Below are 24096 nucleotides of genomic sequence, written 5' to 3'. Positions count from 1 at the left end.
CATGACTAAGGCACGTAGGCAGCGCCGCGTGACCTTGATCTTGCGGAATGGGTTCCCCCTCGGGGAAAATCCTTTGGTTTTGAGCCACCACTGTAGCGGTCTCATGTACAGCAGTCCAAGAGGTATCATGTTGGATGCGGCTGCCATAAGACCTAACAGTACTTGGAACTGTTTGACAGTGAGTAGCAGGCCTAGCTTGACCGCATTTGCTGCAGGTAGGATCGACTCGATCCGAGCAGGTGACATTCGTGCCTGCATCGTTGTCGAATCCCAGACTACACCTAGATAAGTGGTTCTCTGTAATGGAGCAAGCACACTTTTCTTGGCGTTGAGCCTCAACCCCAGCTTTTTCATGTGAGCAAGAACAACATCTCGATGTTGAGCCGCTAACTGTTCTGAACTGGCTAGGATGAGCCAGTCATCTATGTAGTTGAGCATGCGGATGCCCTGGAGTTGCAGTGGAGCCAGAGCAGCATCCACACACTTCGTGAAAGTTCGGGGTGAGAGCGCTAGGCCGAACGGAAGAACTCTGTATTGGTAAGCTTTGCCCCTGAAAGCGAACCTGAGAAACTTCCGGTGTTGAGGAAGGATGGAGGCGTGAAAGTACGCGTCTTTCAGATCTATCGTGACAAACCAGTCCTCGGACCTGATTTGAGACACGACTTGTCTGACAGTCAACATTTTGAACTTCAGTTTTCTGACTGAGAGGTTTAGCTGTCTGAGATCTAGAATGGGCCACAGCCCCCCATCCTTCTTGGGAACAATGAAGTACCGGCTGTAGAACCCGGATTCTCTGTGTTGAGGAGGGACCACCTCGATGGCCTCCTTCCTCAGGAGAGTATTTACTTCCTGTTCCAATACCAGAGCCTGCTCGGGGCCTACCAGAGTAGGAAATACCCCGCTGAAAGGTGGCGGCTTGGCGCCGAATTGAATGCAATAGCCTTTCTCTACAGTACGCAGGACCCACATAGAAATATTTGGCAGTAGCTTCCACGCTGCCAGAAATTCTACTAAGGGAACCAGCCTCTCGAGACTGGTTTCTGAATTTATTTGAGGAGCTAACTCGGTGACCTGTAACAGCGAACTGGCAGGATGCACCTGAAGTAAGCGCTCTAGAGACCCCTGTAGGGGTGGCGAACTCTCTGATTCCGCTACGTTTCCGGGCGGAGAGACCAGAGAATAATGTTCGCGGGAGACTGCCGCGCCCTGTAACACCGGCAGGGTTAGCTGACGAATCTCCTGAGGGCCCCGAAGAGAGGTGGTCACCGTACTCCTCAGAGGCGGTGAGGCACCTAACCCTTCGAGAGGGGCTGCCCTCATTGGCCCTGGGCCACGACCATCAGGGCCGTTTAGCCGAGGCCCTCTTAGACTGGAGGACGACCGTCAGGTCCAGCCTCGTCTTAGAGGACCCCGGCTTGGAGTGTTGCTGAGCCCGCCCTCTAGGTCTTGCCGGAGGGGTACGGGTAGCAACACTCCTTTTCTGTGCTTCCCTGTGCGAGGAGCTAGCATGCGGCTGGGGCTGCTCCCGTCCAGCAGCCCCAGAGGAGTAGACACGGCGAGGAAGATAACGCTGGAACGCCGCCGCCTGCTTACGGGCCTCCTGGTGCCTGTTGACAACCGTGTCAACAGAGTCACCAAAGAGGCCGATGGGATGCAGAGGGGCGTCCAGGAGCGTGACCCTGTCCTTCTCTTTCATGTCGGACAGGGTCAACCAGAGATGCCTCTCCGCGGCCACCAGGGCTGCCATAGACCGCTCGATGGCACGGGCGGTCTCCTTGGTGGCGCGGAGCGCCAGGTCTGCGGTCCTGCGCATCTCCATGACGCTCACTTCCTCGCCGTCGCTGAGCTCCTTCAGCAGGTCAGCCTGGTATGCCTGTAGCACAGACACAGTGTGGAGACAACCACAACCTGACCTGCTGCCGCATATGCCTTGCCCATCAAGCCTGATGTGATTTTTAATGGCCTGGTGGGCAAGGACGGAGCCTTCAGAGACGATGCCAGGCCGGGAGACAGATAGCTCGCTAGTGTCTGCTCGACCTGTGGCATCGTCTTGTAGCCATACTCCTCCATCCCCCCTACATTACCGTAGTAATCAGAGGCGGGGGAGAAAAGACGGGAGGAGTATGGTTTTTCCCACAATCTCGAGATCTCTTTGTGGAGATCGGGGAAAAAAGGAAGGCTCCGTTTAGGAGGTGCTGACTTCGCCCGCAGGAAGCGCTCATCAAGCCTGCTTCCCTGCGGTTCATGTTCTTGAACGGGTGGCCAGCTGATGTTTAACTTGGCCACCGCGTTAGTCAGCACCTCTACTAGCTCCTCGTACTGGGGTGAACGGGGGGGGGGGCGGTTGTGGGGTGTCAACGCTCTCAATGTCAACCTCCTCGGAGGAAGACAGATGAAGCGTTGACTCCTCCTCTTGGAGGGAAGGAACCGCAGTGCGGGCTTCCTCATCCAAGAGGAGGTCAAACGATCCGCTGGGTGAGGAGAGAGATAGGGGATCACCCGTCTCAACTCCCTCCAGCAGATCTAACTGCGAACCCCACGAGTGCAGCTGCCGCTCCGCCTCAGCGGAAGCGGGGCCAGACCTGCGGGGAACGCTGGTGAAAGCCCCCTCCTCAAAGAGGGCTTTCCGGGAACAGAGCAACCGCAGCGGCATTCGCTCGCACTGCGGGCAGCCAACCCCCTCAAGGGCTGACCTAGCGTGCTCCGCTCCCAAGCAGACCACACATAGATCGTGTGTATCCCCACCAACAATGAAACGTTGGCAGGGAGGGACACACTTTCTATGGGGCTGCTCAACCGCCTTTCTTTCTCTTTTAAAAGAACGTTTTCCCCCTTTTGGCATACTGCTCAAAATAAAGTTGTGCAAACTGGCACGTAAAAACAGCAGTATAACCGGACAGACAGACAATAGACATAGAGCGCTCCGCTGAATGACAAAAGCTGACGCCAGCTTCAAACGCATGTGCTTTTATACTTCCTGGTCGATGACGTCACCGCGGCTGTGACGTCACTCCCGTTTCTCATTGGACGTTGGACTATGACTCAGAGTGCGGCCCGCCAATGGCGTTCCCCATAGCGTTTCAGGACGCAGTGTTGAGTTCCTGGAAGGGAAACATAGGCCTGGAATTGGGTAACAATGAAGATTTTGCAGACACCCAAAGGTTACAATACAACACAGAACAAGAGAAAAGTAATATACATATATAATTTCCATGTCCACTGCAGTGCAGTTGGATCAAAAAGGCCTAAAATGTATATACAGTACGTGCAAAAGTTTTAGTATTTTAGTATTTTCACCAACAAAACATGGTTTTAAGTCAGTTATTTCTATCTATTGCTTCTTGTGTGTTTGCGGTAGGTTTCTTAAAGCATCTTGGAGATGATGCCACAGTTCTTCTGGATTTACTGGCTGTTGTCCCAAATCTCACTGGATCATTACAATTACTGGCAAAATTAATGCTTGGAAATGTAAACTGATATTTCCTACTGACAAACTACAGCAAAAGATAGAATGAACTGACTTAAAACCATTGAAAATACTAGTGGCCTAAAACTTTTTCACAGTACTGTATATCTGCAAGGCATCTTGCCAATGCCAAAGCATGACAGTGACAAGCCCCTAAAAGAATCACAAAGCACAAAGTGTGACATTAAGATTTTACATTAAGAAGTGTATATACCAAATGGAACAGAGAGAGAGAAATTAAACTTTTCACAACCTACAACTGTGTGTTTACTCTGGATGTGATTTTTATACCCCACTGAGCTACACTACATGATCTCCACATTGTTTCACAACGTCCACAAAATCAGCAAGAGAATTCATCCCAAATGTTATCCCATATTATTTGTCAAAACCTTGTAATTCCAAACTTTATTCCCATTTTTAATGTAAGAATAAATCTTAAACTGATGGCTTTCTGGAACCAAGTAATGACCCGCTCAACACAGTTCCTATGAAAAAGGTTCAACTGCTTTCTCCAAACAGGGGATAAATGAAGGATAAGGGAGTCCTAGATGCTCATCGATCTGATCTAAGTGTGTGTGTGTGTGTGTGTGTGGGAGGGCCAAATAAAAGAGTGTGTTTTAAACCTCTTTATGAGGGCCACAAAGTTTAAAGAGAGGTGTACACCCTATATTATGCATAAATGACAACTCCTATAAGAAATGTCTGTCATTACCTCAGGAATAATAACAGGAAAGATGTCCGACCACACACTTACTCTGTTTATTTCTTTCTAAACAGGTCAATAACCTACTGTAATTAGGCTGTTTTACACCCAAAGCAATTAGACGACTGTAGTTTTGACCTTTTTAGCTGAAACTGCTCTGACTCAGAATCAAGCCAAAATTAACTGAACTAGCATATGACTTAAGTTAAAAAAAAAAAAAATCTATAATGATCTCTCTTAAACGATGACTTTATGAACTTAGCAATACACAAAAACCTTTTCACATTTGCATGTTTCCAACTTAGTCGAGAGCTCTAGGTCATGGAAAGGGCGTTCATACCTATTTGTCAACATTCCCAGACAAAACCCCTGACATTTCACATGAAAGCCTTTTCACATTTATAATTTTGCTGAGCAGAAAGTTCACCCTCAGAAATTACAAATTCTCTGGTGCGCTCACTGGTGTCTGAAGATCAATGGTGGGACAAGTGGGTCAGCAGGAAAATCTCTTTAAAACCATTACTACAAAAGGTCATCTCACACTGGGCCACTATGTGAGTTTTAAAGATCTATGAACCCTGCTGAACGCAGAAAAAAGATGACATGGTCAATTTCAGCTTGCGTTTGTAAAGTCTGTTGATCCTGAGTGATAAGAAATGAGTTTATTATCTAGAGGCTGAGCACTTAATGCAACTGGAACACACTGCTACAATGTTTCGTCTGTGTGTAAGATTCGTAGCAATAATACCAGCAGCACCTCACACTGTGCATTTCACTTTGTTGTGATAAGCACTCTAATCTGAGATTTTTGCTCCAACCTGGTGGTCTGTTTGACACATTTTAAACCAAAGAGGGAATCTTTGGGAATATTTGTGTGAGTGTACATACCAGGCCCAGCGTCAAGGGAGGCTTGGGGAGGATTAGACCCCTGCAATGATCTAAAGGACAGACCCCTTCACACCGGAATATGATTTTAAACGCGAAAAACAATACCCCTCCAATCTGATTTGTGCCACCTCAGATTCAATTTCACCCACTCCAACTCACTAAAACTACTCGACTTTAACCATTCAATTTGCACAATTACCGGTGTATTTTAAACTTTCACTGCTAAAAACGTGCACCATCTCACAAAATCTGAAAAATGTTAATTATATAATCTGTGTTGTCATGACACTGTCATTCTGTAGCACTGTGGAGCTTCTGTCACTAAAACAAATTCCTAGTATGTGTAAACATACCTGGCAATAAAGCTCATTCTGATTCTGATTCTGATTTTAACAAAATAAGAGGGATCATACAAAATGCATGTTATTTTTTATTTAGTACTTACCTGAATAAGATATTTCACATAAAGACGTTAACGTATAGTCCACAGGAGAAAATAATAGTTGAATTTATAAAAATGACCCTGTTCAAAAGTTTACATACGCTTAAAAATATATATAAAATATGAAAAAATATTACATTTAGGCAAAAGGAAAATGTACACCTCTATTCTGTTCAAAAGTTTTCACCCCTGGCTCTTAATGCATCTTTTTTTTTTCCTTCTGGAGCATCAGTGAGTGTTTGAACCTTCTGTAATAGTTGCATATGAGTCCCCCAGTTGTCCTCAGTGTGAAAAGATGGATCTCAAAATCATACAGTCATTGCTGAAAAGGGTTCAAATACACAAAAATGCTTAAAAAAAACAAACAAAGAATTTGTACTAAGAATCAAGTGTATGTAAACTTTTGAAAGGGGTCATTTTTTTTTATAAATTTTTACTATTATTAACTATTATTTTCTCTTGTGGACTATATGTAAACGTCTTTTATTTGAAATATCTTATTCAGGTCAGTACTAAACAAAAAACTAATATGCATTTTGCATTATCCCTCCTATTTTGAAAAAATAAAGCAGATTCTGCAAGGTGTATGTAAACTTTTGACCTCAACTGTATATTTTAAATATTACATTTGAAATACTTTCTTTTGTGTTCCACAGAAAAATGATTAAATGTTTCATCTTTTTCACATGTGAAAAAAACACTGGTTTAAAAATTCAAGTAATATTAGTGATATTATCAAGCAACAGATGAACTTGCACAAAAAGATACAATAGTTTGACAGGACGCACAGTCATCAACAAAATAAATGGAAAGCTTTTCTCCTTCGTTTTCCATTTATCTTGCTATCCTAATGATGCACAATTATATGGTTAGTTGCATTTTGGCATAGTTTTTCCCCTGCTGTTCTTTCATCCTATCAGGACAGACCTGAGGCACATTTTTGGGTTGCAATCCTCCAGTTAAGAACCACTGTCCTATATCATAAAATCAGAAGTAATGAGTCTGCTAGGCATTCTTTCCAAATATTTTGCATTTAGGGAGATTGCGGAAAGCTCTTGCGTAATGTTGAGGGGTGTGGAAAGCTCTAAAATTTCCCCTCATTCGAGAATCCTAGGAAATCCCTCAAAATGGATCACTGAAAACAATGAGAAGACTTGAAATGCATTCTTATTTTTGATCACGTCCAGACCTAACTCACTCCACAAAATAGATTGGTAAGGAAAAAAAGAGGCATAATTTGATAGATGAAATTGGTGATAATGGCTGCTAATCACAAACTGAACCAGCACAGGAAGCAGAAAATGATAATAATCTCACAACATATGCCAAGCTCGTCAATGAACTAAAGGTTATACTTATTTATACTGGCATATACTTCAAGGAGTCAAAAAACTCTGACAGCACAGCCTCCAAATTCCACCATACAATAGATTTCTGTTATGACAGGATGTATATTCAACTCTCCAGACAGATGTTTCAACTTTCCAGAGGCGTTCAGTTTCATTTGCCTGAAAGCGAGATATTTGACGATTTGTAGAACAATTCAAAAAGCAGAGCGACAATGCCAGGAGCTGAAAGAAAAGCTGTCAACCGGATGGATGTGTTTGCTTAAGGAGCGTGTTGAAGGAGAAAGAACTTAACTATAACAACAAATTAAATTACGTTCAGCAGTCTCTTACCGAGGTCTCCTGAAAGTAAGGCCATACTGCTGGCACGCTAGGCCGACCGTAGGCGTGTACACAATGGGCATGAATCTCTCTACGTCTGAGGTCAAGACCCGGTAAAACAGCTTCTCATTGCGGTCCTGAAGGCTCATCAGAAAGACGTATCTGTAAGAAGGTAGAACACACTGTAAATATGTCAACATGTATTAAAGGACATTTTATAACAATGGTCAGCAAATGATAAATAAAGCTAGAAATCAAGACAGATACAAGGTACAAAGAGTAGCTTCTTGGTTTTTAGGACCTCTTGGGATTATATTTGCTCCACATTTAAGGAAGGATTACCTAAAGCATCTACCCAACCATTTAAAGCTGCTGTCACAGACTTGTGTCTGTGTGGACTGTTGAGTAAACTGGTAAATTTAACATTAAAGTTTGCTGCCAAAATGGGGCTTCTGAATACAGTATGTGACAAGGAATCGGAGAAGCATTGGTTTAATCAGATGATGGATTTATTGCAGTCAACTCAACAAGAATCTAATATCACCATAATAAATATAAATAAATATAAATACAGTTGAAGTCAAAAGTTTACATACACCTTGCAGAATCTGCAAAATGTTAATTATTTTACCAAAATAAAAGGGTCATACAAAATGCTTGTTATTTTTTATTCAGTACTGACCTGAATGAGATATTTAATGTGAAAGACGTTTACATATAATCCACAAGAGAAAATAATAGCTGAATTTATAAAAATGACACTGTTCGAAAGTTCACAAACACTTGATTCTTAATACCGTGTTGTTGCCTGAATGATTCAGAGCTGTGTTTTTGTTTTGTTTTGTGATAGTTGTTTATGAGTCCCTTGTTCGTCCTGAACAGTTAAACTGACCGCTGTTCTTCAATAAAGTCCGTCAGGTTCCACAGATTCTTTGGTTTTTCAGCATTTTTGTGTATTTAAACCCATTCCAACAATGATTGTATGATTTTGAGATACATTTTTTCACACTGAGTACAACTGAGGGACTCATATGCAATTATTACAGAAGGTTCAAATGCTCACTGATGCTTCTGAAGGAAAAACAATGCATTAAGAGGCAGGGGTGTAAACTTGAGTATGTTTTTTTTGTGTACATTTTTCTTATTTTGCCTAAATATCATATTTTTTCATTTAGTACTTCCGTTCAGAAGATACATACATGTTCTCCAGGAGACAAAATAAGTTGCCTTCTGAAGCATCAGTGAGCATTTAAACCTGTAATAGTTCCGTATGAGTCCCTCAGTTGTCGTCAGTGCGAAAAAATGGATCTCAAAATCATACAGTCATTGTTGGAAAGGGTTCAAATACACAAAAATGCTGAAAAACCAAAGAATTTGCTGGACCTGAGGGTTTTTTTCTGTAGAACAGTCGGCAGTTTAACTGTTAAATAAAAAATTACAAGCACTGTGAATGACTCCTCTTTTTTTGATAAAATAATTAACCGTTTGCTGATTCTGCAAGGCGTATGTAAACTTTTGACTGTCTTTTCAATTTTAATATCTATTTATTTTAAATGTTATGCAATATTGTAGGTAATTTTATACTTGAGTTTCTATGGTCTTAAAACCCATCATACAATTAAATAAATAAATAAATAAATAAATACATTTTTATCTATATAATTAACATATTAATATGTTATATAATATTGTACAATATTTTTACAAATTAAATATTTACAATAAATATTATATTATACCATAGGATATATTTCAGAATTTCATATATCGACAGTATTATATATTATATATATATATTCACTCATTAACACTGTGGTTGTTTGGATTTACAGTGTAGGCAGAGGGAAACATATTAGGAAAGAAATTACATGGAAATGCCAAACAATGTAGTACAGAGATGATCAAACTGTCACATTAAAAAGTCTTGACTGCTGCTTCTAAACAAAGCTCAAGAATAATTAGGGATTTTCCCTGCTTATGTCAAAAAGCTAGGAAAAATACACACCAAGCACAAAAATGCCCCTGGAGATCTTAGACACAAGTTCCTTGTTATAGAAATACGTTCAAGAGAAATATGTTCAAGTTCTACATCTGACCCAAATTAACAAGCCCACGTCACATTCCCCATCAGTACGAGCAAGCTTTCCATCAAGGCAAAAGCATAATATCTCTCTTGTTTGGCTCAGGAATAGCGTGCACACCTTCCTGAGGCAGGAGGAAACAGTCAGATGTTTACCAGGACTGTAAAATAACAAAGGTGGGATGAGAAGAAATCGAACTCTAGGTGAGTGTCAGTTCTGTCGAAACAGTCATGAACTCAGAATGCAGCACTCTGACAGGGTCTGTGAGGGTGAAATGTGTGAGAGATATTTTGCCACCTTGTTACCTATCTGCACCTCAGGAGAGTCAACCAAACGTCATTCTTGAGACTTGGCTAAGCTAGAATCTTGCTGGATTGGCCGTCTTCTATTTTGGCAAAGCCAATTGCTGCTGTAAAACTGTATGTATTCCCAATAAACCATTGGAAGTAATGGATTTCACAGGGTTTACTGTATGCGGTGGCATTGTGAAGGGGAAGGCAGTACTTCAAAATGAGGTGCTTAGACTATGTTAACAAGCGTGATAATTCTGAAACTTAAGGAACATTATTCCTGTATATGCTTAAATCAGATTTTTTTCAGCCAAACTTTCAAACTTAAATGTTTTTCCTGATGTCTAAGGCTGCACGATACTGCAGAAACTTGTTAAGTAACACAATATGATAATGCTTTAAAGGGACAGAAATGCAAATTCTCATTTGTCATTTATTACTCACCCTCATGTCATTCCAAACCCATAAGACCTTTGTTCACTTTCAGAACACAAATGAAGATATGTTTGATGAACTCCGAGAGCTTTTCAACCAGGTTCAAGGCCCAGAAAGGTAGGAAATTGTTAAAATAGTCTAACATTAGTGGTTCAACCATAATTTTATGAAGCTTTGACAACACTTTTTGTGTGCCAGGAAAACAAAAATAACTTTATTCAATGAACATGAGTGTGCATTTCCCTGTTCGTAAACAAGGCACATTTTACGATGTCCTTACTACCTTTCTGGGCCTTAACTGTGGTAGTTGCGTTGCCGTCTACCCAGGGTCAGAAAGCTCTTGAATTTCATCAAAAATATCTTATCTTAAGGGGGGGGGGGGGTCCAATGCTGTTTCATGCATGTTAAGTTATATAAACTGTTAAAGAGTTGGATTCTCATGCTAAACATGGCCAAAGTTTCAAAAAACGATTTGGACGTATAACAAATTTTTACACGTTTTTACAGCTTTTGGAAAGTTTTTTTCGATCATGGCTCTTCATGACGTCCTAAAGGGTGGAAGTCCTTGTACAGGCATTTCTCCTAGAAGAGCGCACCCGCGCACACATCGGTAAGAGCAAGAGCGTGCCCATCAACGCGCTTCATTTGGCTGCACTGCTGCACGGGACTCACACAGGAAGAATGTCTCTAAAGAAGTGTGGTTTTGGTTGTGGCAAGGATGACATTGCTCTGCTTCCCGAAGAACCCAGCGTTACGTGAACAGTGGATGCAGTTTGTTCTTCTGACACTAAATCATCAGTGGCAGGTTACTTGGGCTGATTCATCCTCTCAGAGTATTATAAGAGCATAATGACGGCTTGATTGTTCCGCATATGTTCAGATCAGATCGCACACTCTCATACATAAAAACACACAAATACACACGCCACAAGTTGTTTGCCCAGTCTATTCTCAGCTATCTGCGACAACCTAAAACATTGACTTTTTGAAACCTTTTGAAGTATTGAAATCATTTAGATGACGCAAGCCATTTGGCATATGCATATCATGAATATTTTATACATTTAAATATATTGTGAAGTGCTACTGATGCATCAGCCTGCTGATAAAAATTTAAATTTTGTCACGTATTACGCCTCATACTTTCCCAAAACACCACTTCTCCAAAACTACTAAAGAGTGCAATTGTTTGATGAAAATAACTATAACAAGATTATGAATGTCAAACTACACTCCCTACAAGTCACAACATTAATAACAAGCGTCACCAATCATCACAGTTTCATTTATTGCCCATTTGTGGCAAATCCTTATTTCATTTATGAGCTTGTTAAATCCTCATAATAATAAGCCAACTCCAGTGAATGAAAGCCCAGTGTATGATAATCAAAACTGATATCGAACCATGCAACAGTACTGCACAAGGAGCTTTTATTTGCCAAGTTATTCAAATGCCAAGAGAGAAAAAGAGATTATTTATGCACAGATCAAGGCTTCCTGCAGTCCTCACTGCTTGATATTAATCAAACAAATGATCAGAATAAGAAGCTTTTTACATATTATGTGATGAATTAGCTCTGTTGTGAAATGCCTCCTCATTATTGCTTCTCAGTCCATTGACCGCTGCCTACAGCAGAGACTGTTTTCAAAAAAGGCCTATGCTGTACTTACTCAACAAACTGTCAAAACTACTTGTCTCTCTTATCCAAGCCAACAAATGCTTGTACTCTCTTTTTTCATCTTTGACAAAAATAATCCTCAAATATTTTTGTTAAAAATCTTGGCATGCTTCTCGTCCCTTTACAAAATTCAAGCAGCAGAACATCAAAATAGCTCTGATAGTCTGGGAAAGAATCCCTCATTGCTCTAGCAGTGAGTAATATGCGTGCCTAGGTCAGGGTCATTCGACTGAAAGCGACCCATCCAGAAATAAATCGTGTCTACTGTCTGCAAGGACAAAACAAAGACTTTTATATGACTAGTAGCCTTGAGATATGACGGAAACATAATTTCCAGAAAAGTCAGGCCTGCAAAACTTGGGAACAGATCCCCTACTGCTTTGGGAGTGGCATAACAGCAGGGGCTAATAAATTCTGAGAAAACGCGAACTGACAAGACCTATTGATGTTATTTAGATGGTACTTTGATGATGCCTTTTATGTCCCGTCAACCAGCAGGGGTATTCAACTTGATGTCCTTTTGCTTTGCACAAAAATAAAAAATAATAAAAGTAAACCCTTCTTGCTGTAACAAAGGATCTACTTATTGTCCAACTGGCAGCAACAACCGTATGTCTTACATCTAACACTATTTCTGTGATCTGAAAGGTGTGAAATTTTGGTACAGAGGACAACAGATCAATTTGAGACAAAGAAATTATAGTGGACCAGGATTGTCTGACAGCAACAGGATGGATGTTAGCGGCCAATTTCCTCACCTGTCCAAGTCATCCTTTTTCAGCTCGTAGTTTCTGAGGACCTGCAATACCTGCACATCCTGGCTGAGGAAGCAGGGAGGCAACAGGCCATGAATACCCAGCTGCAAGCGCTCTTCCAGGGAGAACGCCATCCCCTGCAAAGAGGAGACAGAAAGGTTGACTATTAACAATTATTACTGAACATATGTGACACTGGACCAAAAAAAAAACAGTCATATGGTGTGAAAGCTGAATAAATAACCTTTCCATTGATGTATGGTTTGTTAGGATAGGACAATATTTGGCCAAGATACAACTATTTGAAAATCTGGAATCTGAGGGTGCAAAAAAAAAAAAAAAAAAAAAATCAAAATACTGAGAAAATTGCCTTTAAAGTTGTCCAAATAAAGTTCTTGGCAATGCATATTACTAATCAAAAATAAGTTAGAATATATTTACTGTAGGAAATTTACAAAGTATATTCATGGAACATGATCTTAATGACCTTTACTTAATATCCTAATGATTTTTGGCACAAAAGAAAAATTTATATTTTTGACCCATACAATGTATTTTTGGCTATTGCTACAAATATACCCGTGCTACTTAAGACTGGTTTTGTGGTCCAAGGTCACATATCAGAACACTAGCATGCACTGCTAAGTCTAAAATCAGAGTTAACTAAATGTTGGAATCAATTTAACTTACATAATATGACTTAAAAAAGTTCTATCAAGTTCCTTGAGCACCAAATCTGCTTAAGCTCATAAGAATAAATACATTTTAAAATATATTAAAATAGAAAAGATTGTGCTTGTTGAGCATAAGGGACTTAAAATATTACATTATAGAATCTAAATAGGGCAGATATCGATTACCTGTGGATTTTTTCTTGTTCACATTTACATTAAATACATTTGCATTCTGTGCAAGTATGTAAAATCCCTACAAGCACTACTATGGTAATAGGAAACATATATACCTTGCATTCATTTCAGTGATTAATCTTTATTCAACTAAGCCTCTGCAGCTGTGTTATTAAAAGATTGTTTGGAAAAGCTTCTATAAATCCCCATATTTCCCCTCTATACCTCTCAGATGACTAAAAGGCCTTATGTAGCTGCTCATATAGCTCTATTTCCCAACTCACTGTTTGTTATGGTGAGGAAGTCTGTAATGCAAGCAAAGCCAAGGAAAGGTCACAGAGGTCACGGTTGGATCACACCACAGTGTGGCGCACAGCCAAAAGAGCAAGGCTGCTACTTTGCTGCCATGACCCTTGACATTTACCCTGACCCTGAACTCTACAAAACAAATGCTACAGCCAGGAGGCCCTGAGTTCATATTACCAGACTCCACATGTGCACTGCTGAACAAGACTGTGTTCCACAGAGGTGGATGCTTATTTAGGAATATCTGTGAGGACCAAAAGCTGTGGCATTTGAAGCCAGCCTGTCTTTTCCCTAATGACAGACTTGCATCATCATTGCCATGCCTCTGGCTGCTCCTTCAGAGAAACCACTAAGGAAGGCCCAAAACCCTGAAAGGCAGTGCTAGATTTGCTTTTTTAAACAAGTATATGCAAGTCTGGCTTTTCAGCCCTTTTTCATCTGGTTATGTTAAGTGGTCTGTTTGTAAAAATGATTTTGGCCTTGTAAACACAAGAAGACCAGTCTGCACACGTGCAATGAGATGTAGAGTTTTTGACGCAGCTGAGGCCAAAAGAAATTCGCTATATAAAAATTATGAGGATTTTGCTGCTGCTTCATTAGATAAACATGAAATGCTATATTTCTGTAATATCTGCAAGCCAGTTTAACTCAGAGTCTGAACAGTCTGTTTTAATACGATAAATTCCATCCTTGTGTTCTTCAATCTGGATTCGTGAATAAGTCTGAATGAACAACATAATGGCGATAATGGGAAGATTAATACAACTAAACAACTCACACACTTACATATCACCACTTTGTCAAGTCAAAATCAAAATATATACGCAATTCATTAGCAGCCAGGGGTGTAAACTTTTGAACAGAATGAAGCCTTCAGAAGCTACAGATACTTACATGTTTCCCAGAAGACAAAATAAGTTTTAAAACATTTACCCTGAACTTCAAATTCAAAAAGTTTTCACCCCCGGCTCTTAATGCATCATGTTTCTTTCTGAAGCATCAGTGGACTATATGTAAACATCTTTTACATGAAATATCTTATTCAGGTCAGTACTAAATAAAAAATAACATGCATTTTGTATGACCCCTCTTATTTTGTTAAAATAATTAACATTTTGTAGATTCTGCGAGGCGTATGTAAACTTTTGACTTCAACTGTATATTAATATACTGCTTATTGAAACTTGACTCGACTGTCCTTTTTGTGATAGCTACAGTACAAATACAACCAACAGCCCTCAAAAAACAGCATGTAACAGCACTGTTTAGCTTCTAGAAAGATCCTGTGGCAAAAATAAAGAGTTATTACTCAGCAGCCATTGGACGTTATTTGTAGCTTCTCTTGTGTCTGTCATCTTCTGAAGCTAACTGATGGTCTGTATTTAAGAGCCTTGAAAAGTCAACACCATCCTGCCAGGTCTGAATTGCAACCTTTGTGATTAAAAACGGACATTCTATTTTGCTCGAAAAGCCGGTGGTTTTTGCAAGACTATCCCTAGACACTTATGATTACATCAGATTTCCTTTCTGTTGGTTTGTAGGGTTGTTAAAACACTAACTATATCGTATATTAGAGACTGTTGAGAGAGCTGTTGAAAATATCATTTCATTGACCTTTACTGACACATGCAAACGCCTAAATGAGCTTTGGTAGGGTGTCTTCAGCCAAAATATTCCTAGCGATTTGAGAAGATTGATGATGACTCGAAAGCAATAGCAACAGACATTCTCAATGAGAACAGCTCTACCTAATCAAATCTAATTACTCACACAGCTCTACGAACACTGAATGGTTCCTTGTGGCATATGTGTAATGGAGATATCAGTGGAACCAGGCCCAAGCGGCAAATTAATGTCTCTAACAATGAGCTGCAGGCGGAACTCTGGAGGGCACGTCCACAGGCCCCAGGACTGGCATTTTGATCGTGGCCACGGATGGCTGGACTGGAGAAAGTGGTCTGTTTGATGGCACGCATGGATGGCAAGATTAGAGAAATGAGTCCCGGAGCTCCTGGCAGGGCTGGCGTGGGAAATGGTGAGGAACTTGGCACTGCTTAAGAGCGACTCTGCGTTGCCAAAACATTAAGATGAGTGCGAGACTTGCGAATCTTGCTCTATATATAGAAAACATAACAGTACTGCGGCTATTTATATAAAAAGGATTGTAAACAGTAGGACATGAAAAGAATAGCAAACAGAGCAAAAAGTCTATCGCCCAGATGGATGCATCATTTAAAAGCACTTAAAGGGAGAGTTTACCCCAAAATGTAAAATCTGTCATCATTTACCCACTGCAATGTCTGTTCAAAAATGTAGGGCTGCATGCTTTGGGAAAAAAAAAATACTGTGATTTAAAATTTATAAATGCACAATTTTATCTAAAATTTGGTAATTACATCTCAAACTATAAAATATAGTAGACGTCAATCGGGACAAGCAGGTCCAAAATGCCGTTTCAATGCATCGTCAAATGGCTGTACACAATCCCAGCCAAGAAATAAGGGTCTTATCTACCGAAGTAATTTTCTAAAATATAAAAATGTATATACTTTTTAACCACAAATGCTCGTCTTGTCAGCGATGCACGTCCACAACTTCATGCATTACGTAATCACATTGGAAAGGAAAGCAGATAAACATCAAATTTTCATTTTTGGGTGAACTATCCCTTTAATTTCTTTTCAACTGAAGAAAGAAAGACATGAACATCTTTTATGACATGGGTGTGAGTAAATTATGAGGAAATGTTTAATTCAGGACTGAACTATTCCTTTAAGTGACCCAATTTTAAGAGCAAATTGAGAGATAAGTTTGTGTGGAACAAAGACGCAGTGCACATATTTAAATAAACTGCAGCCTTTGCGATTTGATTTGATCACACTATTTCAGTTTAATTGTGCAGTATTGTATTGTGCAGCCCTACAAACCTGATTAACTATCTTTCTCTTTCTGTGGAACACAAAAGAACATATTGTGAATGCCAACAATGTTCAAACAACACTGAAACATCAAAACAGCTTTTGTGTTCCAGAGAATAAAGAAAATCACACAGGTTTATAACAACATAATGATAAGTAAGTGATGAACTCTGTCTTTAAGAGTCAAAATGCAAAGAAAATGGTTATATCATAGAGCCCGCCATGTTTTTTGGCTCAGCTTTTTGTAGCAAAAAAAGGGACAGGCAGGGCAGGAATGTGTGAATGCTTCCACATGCGTAACAACCACAATAAAGACTGTGTGGCTTGTGCCAGCATGTGTTATGCCCACACAAGCTCAAGCAAGGAGAGCTGATGTGAATGCCAACCTGTAATCTCAACATCAATACCACCATCCTTCTTCTTTGGCCATGACCAGCAGCACCACCCCAAACACACAGCGCTAAGTACCTTGTGGCAAACATAAAAGCCTTGTATTTGATCTGACAAAAGCCAGTCTGCAGCCTTCAAAAGCTCTTCTAGACTTCAAGCAAGAGGTCACGTTGAAGAGCACAAGGAGTCCAATTCAAACAACTCAATCTGAATCCGAAATTCCCAGCACTTGTACACGGAAAATGTTGCATATGGTCCACAGATGAGCCAAAAAAGCACCAAGGTAAAGGAAAAGCAAAACAAGCCTTTTCTTCAGTGGAACTTTACAATGGAAGTGATGTTTCTTGATTCCTTAATGGAGAATACATGAGAGTCCGTGAAGCACATCAGTGTCAACAGCACTATAATGAGCCACTTTAAATGAAGAATTGCATTTGTGTTCTCACTGGTGAGAAAAGTTTGAGCTGAGCCATCTGCATAACCTCTGCTTTCCAAATTTGCTCCTTATAATTTGAAATTTGACTTTTCTTATCTAATATTCTGGACTGATTTAATGTTCTTGGAGCAAGACCAACTTTGGGCAATTTTATGATCTAGTGGTTGGTTTTTATTTTATGAAAACAGATTTTTCTGTGTGTGTGTGTGTGTGTGTGTGTGTGTGTGTGTGTGTGTACCTGGTATTCATCACGTTGTGGGGACCAAATGTCCCCACAAGGATAGGAATACCAGTAGATTTTGACCTTGTGGGGACATTTCTCAGGTCCCCATGAGGAAACAGGCTTATAAATCATGCACAATGAGTTTTTTTGAGGAAATAAAAGTGTGCACAATCTCCTGTGAGGGCTAGGTTTAGGTGTAGGGTAGGTGTAGGGCGATAGAAAATACAGTTTAAAACCATTACGTACAGTATAAAAACCATTACGCCTATGGAATGTCCCCATAAAACATGTAAACCCAACATGTGTGTGTGTGTGTGTGTGTGTGTGTGTGTGTGTGTGTGTGTGTGTGTGTGTGTGTGTGTGTGTGTGTGTTATATAAATATCATATTAAAAAGATTTTTAGTACATGCTTTGTTTTATCCAGACAATGGAAAAACATTGTCATAAAAAATGATTACACTTTTAAAACTATGATAGTCTAAACAACAAGTACAATACAATCCATTTTATTTATTCTCAAATTCCGTTTTATTTTTTTTCCCAATTCTGTTTTTTTTTTTTTTGCCTCATTTGAATTTTTCTGGATTCCATTTTTTCAGTTTTATTTTTTCTAGACTCTGTTTTAATGGTTAAATTATTATTTTTTTTATTAAAAGGCATGTTCAATTAATTAAAATCATGAAACTTAGCAGCACAAATTAGCAGCAATATATTAAAAATGTAACAAAAATAAAATTTTTAAGGCCCTATAATTTTTTTTTTCCTAAATTCAGTTTTATTTTTTTACCAAATTCTATCGTTTCCATTGATTTCCTGTATTACACTTTAATGGTTTAACTGAATTATAATAATCAAAAGCATATCTACTTAATTGATTTTATAAATAATTAATTTATTATTATTATTATTATTATTATTTTTAGAAATACTGTATTTACATTTTTCTGGTAAATAATTTTTCTGCTAAATATTCCTTAAAAATAATGTTTTAATGATAATTTTATTAGTAGTAGTAGTAGTATCATTATATTTAGCAATATATTTCTGTCACAGTTTCTTCAAGTTAAACCAACCTTTCATTTTAAGGGGTTTCTGGGAAGACCTTTAAGCTTCTGGCTGTAGGCTATAAGATATGACTAAGTTTTTCAAAAAAGAAACGGTAAAATGCTCATGAAGGGACCCTTAGAGCAGTTCTAGAGATTGTTTATTTGTTCATGTACTCATATATTGAGAAGTGAAAACACTTGTAGTAAACAAAACGGTGTGTGTTCCACATCGTGGAAATCATAAGGCCCTGCATTACTGGGAATTAGTGGGAATTATCTTTACTTTTAGGGGAAAAAATGGATTGTGAAATGGGAAAAGCATTTTTTCTAAAATTTAACAGTGCCGAAAAAACGCACAGAACAACAACCATACCTCAAACACAACCCTCATCTTGCTCCAAACACAATCTATGGTTTGAAATTTGGTCCGTTTCATTGCGTGAGAAAGGAAATCTTTCATGTCAGTCAAGTACACAAACTGGCTCTCTTTCTCAGAGATCAGAGGCTTCTCACATTCTCACATTTCTCTCATGACCAAGTGAAGACCTTCATCCAAGCAAAAACACCAAAAACTTTTCTGTTAAGAGAATGTTTTGGCCTGATGCAACAGCCATGTGAGTCAGACACAGAGGCAGGAGTCCCAGCCTACCTTACATCAATTAATTGTACCAAGCACATGATCCACCTCCAGCTCCAGTGGGAGCATTGTAGGAGATTGCTTTGGCATTGATGATGACACAGGATGTTTTTCCCAGCTTCTGAGACTCATTTGAGACTGCCGACTCCAAATAAAATGAGTGTGGGTTTGTGTAGGAGATGTTTACCAATCTGAGACGTTTTAAATCATTGGTTTAGGTTCAACGGTGATTTAAAGAGTTAAAAATGTCAGGTAAAATCAGACACAAACTATGAACGCTGAGGAAAAAAAACACTGAGGTGAATACAAAAAATGTTTTTCACATAGTTCCAATACAAGCCGTCATGAGGTACAAGTCAGACTAGACCTTTCCAGCTGACCAAATAGGGAATGTATGAACACATGCTATTCTCATAAACACCCTCGTGGCTTAAATTGTTGTATTAATGCCATATGCATCTTCCCATGCTCTCAATTCAGGCCACAGGCAAAAGCCAATGGCCAAGACAAAAACAAAGGATGACCAAGCAAAGGAACTTGTGACTTATAGGACAAAAGCAGAACGTTAGGGGTGGAGAAAGTGCGCTGGATGTCATATTGACATAAAGCATACAGAAGACTGAGTGACATAGCGCTTAAATCTGATTAGAGAATGTTTGTTGTTCAATTTCCTCAAAAGCAAGCTATGAGACATCAGCAGTGCATGTGCTAAGTTAAAGAGAAAATTCTCTCATCTTTTACTCTCCCTCGTGTCATTTCAAGCCTGTTTGGCCTTCTTTGCAGAACACAAAATAGGATTAAAAAAAGAAAAGAGAAGATAGACATATTAAGTTGGGAATGACATGAGTGTGAGTATGATGATAGCATTCGGGTTAAGTATTCCCTTAATACTTCTGATCTATGATGACTTCACAACTCTTGAGAACAAATTTCATCGCCTCTGGTCTGTGAAAAAACTCTATAAAAGAATCACTTAAAGGCAGGAAACCAAACCAACAAAAGAAGAATCTCAAATGCAGAAAGGCAAACACGTGTGAACCTTGAGGAAAGTGCAATAAGCAAGATCCACATGTGCGCCATTAATTTGTAAGATGACTCTAAACGCCAAAAATATATGCTTGAACAGTGAGCAATAATACAGTACTGAAGTTAGAGTCCTTTAGCAGCTGGAGGAGGAGGGCATGACTCACACGCACAAACAAAAGTGAGGGCTGCATCAACACAAATCAATGTGAAACAATTTCTCCAAAACATCAGCAAAATGAAGGAAAAAATGCAGAAATCCCCTTCCATCAATAATAGACTGTCTGGCTACGAACCAACCTTGTGTTTTATGAATTGTGGTATTTAGTGGTAAGCAAACTATGGTACCAGAAGTATGACTCAGATTCTCGACTTCCGTGCTTGATATTTTCCACAGAGATCACTCAGTTCACACACAACGCTCTACTGAAAGTTCAATGACAAAACCATTAATTAGTGAACTGAAACACACTCACATAACAATCATTTACCCACTTATCTCTCAACACCAACTTAGGAAAAGAGCTGTCACTAACGATTACTTTGGTAATCAAGTAATTTGTATATTACTCTGAACGGATAATTCTAATAATTCTTTTGAGGTAATAAAAACAGCAAACGATAGCATTAAAATTACGTATAGTGCATACAGTTGAAGTCAAAAGTTTACATACACCTTGCAGAATCTGCAAAATGTTAATTATTTGACCAAAAAAAGGGATCATACAAAATGCATGTTATTTTTTATTTAATACTGACCTGGATATTATATTTCACATAAAAGATGTTTACATATAGTCCACAAGAGAAAACAGTAGTTGAATTTATAAAAAATTACCCTGTTCAAAAGTTTACATACACTTAATTTTTAAGGAAAGGAAAGGAAAGGAAAGGGGGTGAGTGAGGCCAAGTATGGTGACCCATACAAGGAATTTGTGCTCTGCATTTAACCCATCCAAGTGCACACACACAGTAGTGAACACACACACACCGTGAACACACACCCGGAGCAGTGGGCAGCCATTGCTGCGGCGCCCGGGGAGCAGTTGGGGGATCGGTGCCTTGCTCAAGGGACTCACCTCAGTCGTGGTATTGAGGGTGGAGAGAGTGCTGTACATTCACTCCCCCCACCTACAATCCCTGCCGGACCTGAGACTCGAACCTGCAACCTTTGGGTTACAAGTCCGAATCTCTAACCATTAGGCCACGGCTGCCCCCATTTTAATACTGTTTTGTTACCTGAATGATCCACAGCTGTGTTTTTATTTGTATTTTTTTGTTTAGTAATAGTTGTTCATGAGTCCCTTGTTTGTCCTGAACCGTTAAACTGCCCACTGTTCTTGATGCTGAGATGTTGATGTTGAAATCAATCTTTTCACACTGAGGACAACTGAGGGACTCATATGCAACTATTACAGAAGGTTCAAATGCTCGTTGATGCTTCAGAAGGGAACACTATGCATTAAGAGCCATGAAAACCTTTTGAATTTGAAGATCAGGGTAAATTTAACTTATTTTGTCCTCTGGGAAACATGTAAGTATCTTTTGTAGCTTCTGAAGGACAGTACTAAATGAAAAAAATTATATTTAGGCAAAATAAGAAAAATCTTCATTCTATTCAAAAGTTTACACCCCTGGCTCTTAATACATTGAGTTTCCTTCCTTTACCAGTAATACTTAATTGAATTGAATTATTACTTCAAGTAAGTCTCTTGGACTGCTTTTTTATAAAAAGCACCTAAATTTAATCATAATCATACAGAAAATGAAAATTCCAATAGAAAGTTTTAGATATCTTTATCACTTTATTGCTACGTTGTGGGTTTTCAAACTTTGTAATGGAACAAATCATCAAAAATAAGACTATTATAAAAGTGTAAAATATAATCAGAAAAACATTTCCTTTTTAATTTGATAGTGTCTTTTTTTCCTCCCCTCCAATTAGAAAGTGAATTGAAACATCGTCTTTTTTTCTGCATTTTAAAGCTAAATCTCAAAGGCAGAAACCAGCATTAAGAAAGTATGCAGATGGCTGCACAAGGAATCCTATGAAAAGATTCTTATATGAAATATCTCTTATTTTTTAGCTCAGCAGTGAAATATCTATATTACAAAAGTCTTTTGCTACAGTTGGATAAACAGCAAAAAAGCTGACAGCACCACAAGGAATCTAATGATTAGGCTCATTTTATCTTATATAGATATCACTATCAGAAATGGTTTGTGATGTGTTTGTTCATATGTGAAGGAGTAAAAAAGAAAGAAGGGAGACATTAGGTTTCTTTCATCTGCTCTAAATCAAAAGAGAACTGAGTTCCTGGTCCTTTTCCAAAACAAACTATGACTTGGACAAAAACTGACTAAGAACACCAAAAGTCAAATTTCTTTCTAAACAAATTATCTTTCTTAGGACTGCTGCAACAAGCTCTCCTTAAAGATAAGAGATGCACTTTTTTGTTATCTCTTTTACTGTCTACACTCAGCTGAATCAGAGCATGCATGTAACACCATGCATGTAACACCATAGACATTGCTGTGATCGTACACTGGTGTTTTCAGCAAAGTCAAGCCATTGTGGTGAGACAGAAAAGATGTCTACAGCATTGTTTTCTTTTATTGCCCTTATCTACTTGTTTTTATTCTAAATGTCAAAAATATTAGAGAATGAACTTTCCATGGAAAACACAAAGGTTTTTCAAGACTAAAACACTCAAAAACAAAAAGCCAGACACACACCTGTACAGCATAACATTATTTTTCTTTATGAATCATTATTGCGGCTGACTGAATGTGGGTATGCTAATCCTAAAGTACACATCTGAACAATACAGCATTGTTTAAAGCTTTGTCAATGTGCTTCTAATCTAAATCACCATTCATATCTGAAAAGCCACGATCTGGCAGAGCAACGGAGCAGCAAATTTACTAAAAACAACAATCCAAAGCCATCTGTTTCCAGTGGATTTTACTAACAGAAACAAAACTAAAAATGCACTTCCTTTTGTGCTGCTCTTTAATTGTTGACTTTTGACCCTGCTATGTTAGGTAAGAAGATTGTAAAGGTGGGTTGCCATAGCTGTGGGACAAAAACACATCATGAACAGTAAAATTCCCCTTCCTTCTACTTTCAAAACAGCCACCAATGTTGCCCACAAAGGTACCAAAGAGTTGTAAAAGGGGGTAGGTTGCTATGATTTCTTTTAAGGTCATAAAATGTTCTTTCAGTCCAGCAGGGTTTAAGACAGCTGGTGGATTTCTCTTTACAGGCCTGGGTTGCAGGTGTACAGCTTGCAATGAAAAAAGCTGCATTGAATATTCAGTCCTCTAACAATAGTACAAAAGCTGTCTAATCTACTTAAAGTTTAAATCTTAAGTAAAAATATTGTCTATTTGTGTTAAGGTGACATTTACAAGGAGATTATTTATTAAGAAGATAGCATTTATCGCTTGCTGCTTTTATTGCTTCTAGCTTTATCACTGTGCCTGTTATCATATGAAAAGGGTCATCACTACTTAAGTCACAGCTATGAATCATGTGTTACTTGCTAATCACAGTAGTTGCTAGGCGGGACATTCTTATTCAAGAAAGATTGTCTGATTTTAATCAGACCGAAAAATATTTCTGAGAAGATGAGTCAAAAGTCATCAGATTTCAGCCGAATTAAAGTTCAAACAGCAGATAAACACAACGCCAGTCCATCAATTAATGCCTTCTAAAGAGAAAAGCTGCATGAAAGACACTTCAAACTGTTGCTTCTGGCTAAAATATGCGTCATCTATTCATAATATTGCTTTCTCCAGTGAAAAACTCATCTTGTATAAATATATAGATAAATATGGACAGATCAAGCACAGAAAAC

At 39.0% G+C, this 24096-nt stretch overlaps 1 protein-coding gene across 1 annotated transcript in view; it reads right to left on the bottom strand.

Moving 5' to 3' along the window:
- Positions 1 to 24096, bottom strand: part of me1 (malic enzyme 1, NADP(+)-dependent, cytosolic) — a 187566-nt gene that overhangs the window by 143653 nt on the left and 19817 nt on the right. The window contains exons 2-3 of the mRNA XM_073846945.1: positions 12413 to 12546; positions 7182 to 7331 (exon numbers count right to left, since the gene is read on the bottom strand). Coding sequence (XP_073703046.1) covers positions 7182 to 7331; positions 12413 to 12546 — 284 coding nt within the window. The remainder of the gene's footprint in view (positions 1 to 7181; positions 7332 to 12412; positions 12547 to 24096) is intronic.

Source organism: Garra rufa, chromosome 9 (assembly GCF_049309525.1).
Source record: "Garra rufa chromosome 9, GarRuf1.0, whole genome shotgun sequence".
Lineage (NCBI taxonomy): Eukaryota > Metazoa > Chordata > Actinopteri > Cypriniformes > Cyprinidae > Garra > Garra rufa.
This window is presented reverse-complemented; position numbering and strand designations above follow the sequence as displayed.